The following is an 8,758-nucleotide window of genomic DNA, read 5'->3' as shown; positions in this document are numbered from 1 at the left end:
TAGAGACTGGCACTAAAGACTGGGTGCAGCTCCTACCTCTAGCTCTATTTCGGACTAGAAATACTCCTGCTATACATGGCTTAACCCCCTACGAAATCCTTTTTGGAGGACCACCTCCTGTTCTCAATGTAACTTTGTCCCCCTTGCCCTCTTCCTTTGATAACCCCAGCTTAAAAACAAGACTCCAAGCCCTTCAGATCATCCAGAACCAGGATTGGAAGCCCTTGGCTGCTGTCTTCCGGCCTGGAAGCCCACAAACGCCTCACTCCTACCAAATTGGAGATCAGGTGTACGTGAGAAGACACAACGTGAAGACTCTTGAACCACGGTGGAAAGAGCCCTACACAGTTCTCCTGACTACACCCACAGCCCTTAAAGTAGACGGGATTTCGGCTTGAATCCTCGCTTCCCATGCCAAAAGAGCCCCGACTCAAGAGGACGCTAAAAGATGACATCTGCACAAAACATCCAACCCCTTAAAAATAAAATTCTCCAGAGATGTTTAATAATTCTTCTTGTTTGTAGGTTTGCCCTCAGTCAAGGGAGTCCCCATCTCCCTGTGTTAACTATCTGGCAGGTGATCAATCAAAGGGGCTTGGTGGACATGTAACTCTGGGTTAACTCCCTGTGTAGCTAGCATGGTCCTGTTTGAGACAGGGTCTCCCTGTAGCCCCAGCTGGCCTGGAACTTGCTATGTAGACCAGGCTGGCCTTGAACTCACAGAAATCCACCTGCCTCTGCTTCCTTAGTGCTGGAATTAAAGGTGCGCACCACCATGCCTGGTCTTTTCTGTTGTTTTGAGACAGGGTCTCACTATGTAGCTCTAGCTGACCTGGAAGTCACAGAGATCTATCTGCCTCTGCCTCCTGAGTGCTTGAGACTAAAGATACGTGCCATCATGCCCAGCAGAATTTATTTCTAACGTGCACCATCATACCCAGCTTGAATGCACATTGTAGAACACTGAATATAGGAAGTACGTATAGACTGAGAGGCTCCATTGCAAAAGAAGATCTGACTAACCTAAGGGAAAGCTCACAGGTCAGCAGGAGGAGGAAAAGTAGCACTTGAAGGGTACTCACCTCAGGGTGACAATGGCAGAAGCCAGCTGCAGTCTAAGGTCCATGTTTCTGAAGTACTTATTTCGGAATGGGTGTTTGGAAGAGCCAAGAACCCGTACAACCACTAACACAGTTTTGCCTATCTCAACCTAGTAGTTAAAAAAAAAGGAAAGATGAAATAGAGGGATCCAGATCCATTCACTATAGACAAGCTAACTTTCTGAGTGTGGCAAACATTTTTGTTCATGCCAAATGTCCCTGATCAGTCTTTGATCAAATAACCCTAATTTATGTGTACTTGTTTAGGTGTTCTATTTCCTTGGGTTCTTTCCTCCCTCCCTCCCTGCCGTCCCTTTTTCCTCCCTCCCCACCCCTCTTTTGATGGATCCAAAGCCCCCAGAATAATGGATTTAAACTAAAATCCCCAGGCCTGAGAAAAACTGTACAAGGAAGTAAAAATGAAAAATAATTCTGAATGCTAAGAACAAACTGAGCTGACCTTTTTCATGCTCCTCTGCTCAAGCTGGAAATCATCCCAGAAATTCCCCCTACCTCTGCTTGGCACATAGCCGCCGATTGTCTTTAAAAGAAACCTGTAAACTGGGCTCTGGACTTCTGTCCTCCGAGTGAGGTGGGAGTCCGTTTTGCAAAACGCCAATAAATCCTCATGCTTGTTGAATCTCCTGATTTGAGGACTGAGTTATTGGGGTGCGACCTCCCGTGAACGTTGGGTACCCCAGTCTGGGGGTCCAACACCATCAAGTCCTAGTGCCCAACTGGCCAGCCACTGGTTGCCTCTCCACCACTCCCAACAAGCTCATACCCCATCCGAAAACCCTGCTCTTTCTTCTTTTCTCACTCCCTCCCTCCCTTCCTCCTTTTTTTCTCTCCCCCGACCCCCACCTTTTCCTCCCTTCCTTTTGAGACCAGGTCTCCCTGTATACCCTTGGATGGCCTGGAACTCACAAAGACCAGCCTGCCTCTGCCTGTTCAGCCAAGATTAAAGATGTGCCACTACACATGGCCCAACCCTGCTATTTCTGCCCATACCTGCCAAAAGGGGACACCTGAGACAGGGATCTTGGGGGACTGGCACCCTCTGGGGTTTACTCCAGTTCACATATAAGGTTTGTAGTCTGTTGGTTCTAAAGTCCCTAGTGGGGAAGAGGAAGTGTCTTAGTGGGTATGAGACAGTAATCTGCTCCCATCCCGTTAGTTTGGTTTCATTAGCTGTATCTCTGGGGTTGGAGAGATGATGGCTCAGTGGTTAAGAACACTGGCTGTTCTTGCAGAAGACCTGGGTTCCAATCCCAGCACCCACGTGGCAGTTAACAACTGTCTGTAACTCCAGTCCCAGGGGATCCGACAGCTTCTTCTGTTCTCCATGGGCATTGCATGACCTGAGTGCACTTACCTACATGCAGGCAATACATGTATACACATAAAATAAAAATAAAAATAAATTAAACCAGGCGTGGTGGCACACACCTTTAATCCCAGCACTCAGGAGGCAGAGACAGGCGGATCTCTGTGAGTTCAAGGCCAGATTGGTCTACATAGTGAGTTCCAGGACAGCTGGGGCTACAGGGAGGCCCTGTCTCCAAAAAAAAAGAGTGGGGCATGGTGGCACATGCCTTTAATCCTAGCACTTGGGAGGCAGAAGCAGGCAGATCTCTGTGAGTTCAAGGCCAGCTGGGACTACAGTGAGACCCTGGCTCAAAAAGAGAAAAAAAAAGATGAAGAGAAAAAAATTAGGGAACTGGAGAGATGGTTCAGTGGTTAAGAGTAGTGGCTGCAGAGGACCTGGGTTCAGTTCCCAATACCCACATGGTGGCTAACAACCATCCATAACTTCAGTTCCAGGGAACCCAACACCCTCTTCTGACCTCTGCAGGCATTGTATGACATAGGTACACTTACATACATGGAGGCAATACATTCATACACATAACACAAAATAGATAAATGTGCCAGGCATGGTGGCGCACACCTGTGGCCCCAGCACTTGGAAGGCAGAGGCAGACGGATCTCTGTGAGTTCAAGGCCAGCATGGTCTACATAGCGAGTTCCAGGACAGCTGGGGCTACAGGGAAACCCTGTCTCAAAAAAAGAAGGCCCCCCCTAAAAAAATTTAAATTAACAAATAGGGCCAGTTGTGGTGGTACAGGCCTTTAATCCTAGCACTCAGGAAGCAGAGGCAGGAGGATCTCTACGGCCAGAATGGACTACATAGCGAGTTCCAGCCAATTGGTACTACCCTGTCTCAAAACAAAACAGCCCCCCAAAAGCCTGGTTGCAGCAGCATGTGCCTATAGAGAGGCAGAAGCAGGGGGCTCCCTGGAGTTCCCTGACCAGCCAGTTTAGCAGAACTGATAAGCTCGAGGTTTCAGTAAGAGACTATGTGAAAACATAAGGTGGGGATTGGCAAGATACCTGATGTCAACCTTTGGCCTCCACACATATGCAGGCACACAAACACAAACACACGCATGCACGCACGCACCCCACAATGAATATACAGTTACTGAACTATACACTTAAAAATTGTTAAGATGGGGGCTGGGTGTGGTGGCGCAAGCCTTTAATCCCAGCACTTGGGAGGCAGAGGCAGAGAGATCTTTGTTGAGTTCGAGGCCAGCCTGGTCTACATAGTGAGTTCCAGAACAGCTGGAGCTACAGGGAGATCCTGTCTCAAAAAGACAAAAAAAAAATTAAGATGGGCTGGTGATGTAGCCCAGTTAGCAGCGTGCCTATCTAGTAATGCACAGGACCCTGGGTTCCAGCCCCAGCATCACCACATACCACTGGGTATATTGGTGCACACTTGTAATCCTAGTACTTGGAATGTAGAAGCAGACAGATCAGGAGTTCAAGGTCACCCTTAGCTACATAGTGAATTTAAATCCAGCCTGGGCTATGTATGTCTGTCCCAAAAAATCGAAATAGCTAGGCTTGGTGGTACACACCTTTTATCCCTCTGCATGGGAGGCCAAGGCCGCTGGATCTCTGTGAATTGGAAGTCAACCTGGTTACATAGTGATTTCCAGGCCAGTCAGAGCTATACTATCTCAAAAAGTAAAAACAAAAAATAAATGCTAATATTATATATATATACACATATATATACACACACACACACATATGTGTGTGTGTGTATATGTTAGGCTAAACAAAATATATTATTAAATTAATCCTACCTGCTCACTTTTGTTTTTTTTGAGGCAGGATCTCTCACTATGTAGCCCCAGCTGGCCTGGAGCTGGCTATGTAGCCTAGGCTGACCTTGAGCTCACATGGATCCTCCTGCCTCTGCCTCCCGAGTGCTAGGATTTAAGAAGTGTGCTACCACGCTGGATCGCTTCCTTTTGCTTTTATTTCAGGGCCATTAGGAGGCTTTAATTACCCATGAAGCTTGAGTTTGGTTTCTATACATGAGGTCAGGGGTGGCTATTTTGCTTACTGTTATAATTCTGATGCCTGGTCTGGGGCCTAGGTGAACAACATTTTTGTTTTGTTTCTATTTTATTTTTATGTGTATGAGTGTGTTGCCTCCATGTATGTGAGTGCACCTGTGTCATATAATGCTGTCGGAGGTCAGAAGAGGGCTTCGGATTCCCCTGGAACTGGAGTTAAGGACGGTTCATAGCCATCATGCAGGTGCTGGCAATTGAACCCAGGTCCTCTGCAAGAGCAGTCACTGCTCTTAACCGCCAAGCCATCTCTCCAGCCCCCATTTTGGTTTTTTTGAGACAGGGTTTACTATGTAGCCTTGGCTGGCCTTGAACTCATGGCAATTCTCCCGACTCAACCTCTTAAGTGAGTGCTGGGATCACAGGTGTGTGCACTCCAGGGCACTACTCTGACCCCAGATAGGGTGGACTCTCCTGCTCCTGAATCCTCAGCAGGGCCACCACACTGCGGGGTCAGCCTGGTCTTCCTGAAGTGTGGCCTCAGCTTGTCCAGAAGCCAAGGGATCATTGTTTTGGGGCAGCTGGTATGGTTCTGTTTGGTGTGAATCTGTGACCCTGCTGGGTCTCAAGACCTCACTTCCTCTTGCTGTTTGAAGTCAAAGCTACTTCAGTGACAGCAACTACCTTTATTGGAGGACCTACTATGTGCTGCCCTGTCCACTGTCCTGCACCTACAGTGGCATACTTTGCCCTCTCAGCAATCTAAGAGGTAGACACTATCGCTAACTTCAGAAACAGGTGAGAAAAATGTAGCTCAGAAAGATAAAGTAACTTGCCTAAGATCATGGAGCTAATAAAGTGGCTGAGTAAGTTTGGAACGGTCCAGAGTCTGCTGGATTCCAAAGCTGTGACAGCCACTATCAATCGGCCATGTAAGTGCCCTGAAGATAAAAGATCTGTCCCCCGTACTTCCAGAAGGATTTGTACAGGGTTGTGACGCTGGGAAGAGTAACTCACTGCAGGATGACCACACTTCTCAGTGAGGTCAGCCTCAGTTCTTGTGACCTCACCTTGAACCTTTACTTAAAACTATGGGGTCAAGGTGTTCATTCCCATTTGTGCTTGTTGATTTCCTTGTTCTAGAAGTGCTGTATCTCCAGACTGCCACCATACTAGGGAAAATACTGGGTAAGGTGCCCCAGGGAGGCCCGTCCCCACTAGCCCTTCCCATCCCCAGCAACAGGACTAAAGGCTATGGAGAACAGCAGAAGCTGTCCATCCCAGGATGGCACTTAGGGCAGGTCTTCCTGGTTTCCCACTGATGATATACCTTGCATCTTGGTGAAACTAGGGCAAGCGACTGCCCTGAAAAGCCAGCGGTATCAGGGGAGGACAAGGGGCAGGTTACAGTCTTGGGACAATGTGCTTATTGAATACTGGTTCACAACTGCTTGCCAGAGACCTCTGCAATGTCTAGACACATTTATGGAGTACGTGCAAACTGTTATCTGGAGGGTAGAGGCCAGGGATGCTGGTGGACAAAGCATAGAACGACCTCCCAACCCATCGGCCAGCCATGGCATCGGCAGTACAAGCTGAGAAACCCTGTTGTGCAGCTAACTCTGGTCACCCTCCTCCTTCAGCTTGGCTGGCTCCTGCTTGGAGAGCCACCTGGCTTCAATGGGATGTGTATATGATGGGGGGGGGAACGACAGTGGGGAGTGGGTCAGCTGTATCCTAAGGTTCTTTCACAAATCAGGTTGTGTTACTATTTTGATCAACCTTTCCAATGACTTCTAATGGTTCCTGTTACAAAATATACAGATTCTTTCCCAAGGCCCTGGCTGATCACAGCCTACTCCTTCCCTTCCCCCCATCCACTCCTGAGGTTTGCTTTGCCTTTGTTTATTCTTCTGCTGGGGATGGAACCCATTCGTGAGCAAATGTCAACTAAAGAGCTGCAGCCCCAGTTCCTCCCATTTTTTTTTTTTTTTTTTTTTTGAGACAGGGTCTCCCTGTAGCCCCAGCTGGGCTAGAACTTGTTATATAAGCCAGGCTGGCCTTGAACTCACAAAGATCCCCCTGCTTCTGCCTCCCAGTGCTGGGATTAAAGACATGAGCCATCATGCCAGGCTCCATTTTCTTTTTTAAATAGAGTTCTTAAACTTGTTCTGCCTGCTTAGAGAGCTCCTCCCCAAGCTCTCCAGGGGCAGCTCTCCTCATCTAACAAGTCCCCACAGAGGGGCCTCTCCTGACCACTCAATCAGAAGTGGCCATGCCCTCCCTGACTCCAGAGTTGCACTCTGCCCTATTATCTTGTTTTCTTCACAGCACCAATCTGCTAGGCCATGGCTGAGAAGAGGGTCTGGTACATTCTAAGAACTCAAGAAATACTTTAACTGGGGGGGGGAAAAAAAAGGGAGGGGGGCACGGAAGGGCAAAGTCTTGTATATCTCAGGCTGGCCTCAAACTCCCTATGTAGTCATGGTGATCCTCCTGCCTCCACTCGTATGTGCCAGGATGGCAAGCATGCATCAGGACACTATGTTTGTGCAGTACTGGGTGCTGAGCCCAGGCCTTTGAGCAAGCATCTACCAAGAGAGCCACATCCCAGGCCCCAGGATTTTTTTTTAACCATTTTATTATATGCCCCTCTAGACTAGAGCCCATGTCCCACAAGGACAGAGACCTTGCCTGTTACACCCCAGTGCATGGAACAAGAAGCAGGCAGCACAAAGCAGATACTGAATAGGGAGCTCTTCAGTAGTTGGGAAGCCCCTTGAAACTCCCACCATCCTCACTGCCTGGGCCACAGAGTGCCATACTGAGTACACTCTAGATCAGAAGGGGAACACAGTGCAGGGGTTCCGAGTGTGATCTGGGGTTCAGTGCTGCTTCTGGGGATACTGGCTGTGTAGTTAGCTGTTTGATTGAGCTGTGCCTGTGTCCTCATCTGTTGTAAGAGGATGTCAATAGAACATACTTGATAGGTACTGGGAAGGTCCAGTGAGAGCATGTATGAGCCTGGTGGTTGGCATGCAGCTGGAGGTCAATAACCTCCAGCCAGTACTATTATGTGGAACGATGTTCCCAGCCCATTGCCCATCCCAAAGAAGATGTCAAAGGCTGAGAAGCAGTCCTGCCATGGTGGCAGCCTAGGCATCCTCCTGCCCTAGGCCACCACTCCCCTGCCACTCCCCTGCCCTTCTTGGTGACTACCAGAAGCACAATAGCTGAAAACTCACATTTACATCCAGGAAACGGAGATACTCACGGCCCAGGGAGCCTTCAGGCAGGCTCTGGAGCTTGCTTAGGTCGAGGGTGGACCGTGAGATCCGGGGACGCTCCCTGAAAGGTAGAATGCAGGAGGTAGGCACTGGGAGGGTGTTGGCCAAGGTAAGTACAAGGTCCACCCGGAGGAAGCTTAGTATGGGAAGAATGTGGCCACAAGCCTTGATGGAGTCCTAGCTGCTACCTCCAGGAGGCAGAGAGGCAGGCCACAGATGTGACGAGGGCACTCACAAAAGACCCTACAGGGATGGCGTAGAGCTAGCATATCAGGAGGAAGACAACTAGCAAGCTACAGGAACTTAATGCAGGCAGAATCCTGTGGTTGGCACTGTGCTAAGCCAACACATTGCACAACACAGGATATCATCGTTCACACACATACATGTGCTTCTGGAGCTGAGCAGTGCCCAGTCAGTGCCCATCCATGGTCCTCTGAAAAGGTCCTTAGAGGAAGAAAACCGATAGGGTGTGACTATATAGAGATCATGACCCCAAAAGAATGCCCCCAAATCTCCAGGCAGAGTTGGGACCTACTGTAGGATCTGGGCCCCTTCTGGATCCCTCTTCATCTGGTCCCTCAGGGCCTTCAGGGTGTGGCATCCTGTGGTCTCTCCTAGAACTGCAACCATGTCTGAAAAAAACAGAAATGGGCATATATGGGGGATGGGATCTCAGGCTTCTATGCCTGGCCAGGTCTGAGTCTTCATTTCCTACATGACAAAACAGGTACAGTATCTACCTTAGTTGTAAGGAGTCATGTTAGATGCTCAGCTGGCACACAATAAGGGCTCAAAGTACTAAATTACTACTTTTTCCTTTTAAAAAATTATATATATTTATTTTGTGTACATATGCTATGGTACATGTGCGGAGATCAGAAAATAACAGGCAGGCAGGAGTCAGTTCTTTCCTTCTGCCTAGGGAATGAACTCAGGTCTTCAACTTTGGCAACAAACACTTTTATCTGCTGAGCTATCTTTTTTTTTGCTGTTGTTT

General features: G+C 48.5%; 1 protein-coding gene across 1 annotated transcript in view; it reads right to left on the bottom strand.

Moving 5' to 3' along the window:
- Nucleotides 1–8,758, bottom strand: part of Coq4 (coenzyme Q4) — a 19,289-nt gene that overhangs the window by 6,628 nt on the left and 3,903 nt on the right. Inside the window, exons 3-4 of the mRNA XM_008843976.3 lie at nt 8,297–8,393; nt 7,717–7,819 (exon numbers count right to left, since the gene is read on the bottom strand). Of these exons, the coding sequence (XP_008842198.1) occupies nt 7,717–7,819; nt 8,297–8,393 (200 nt within the window). The remainder of the gene's footprint in view (nt 1–7,716; nt 7,820–8,296; nt 8,394–8,758) is intronic.

Source organism: Nannospalax galili, unplaced genomic scaffold (assembly GCF_000622305.1).
Source record: "Nannospalax galili isolate Female #2095 unplaced genomic scaffold, S.galili_v1.0 scaffold300, whole genome shotgun sequence".
NCBI lineage: Eukaryota > Metazoa > Chordata > Mammalia > Rodentia > Spalacidae > Nannospalax > Nannospalax galili.
Note: the sequence above shows the minus strand (reverse complement) of the source record. Positions and strands in the feature narration are given on the sequence as shown.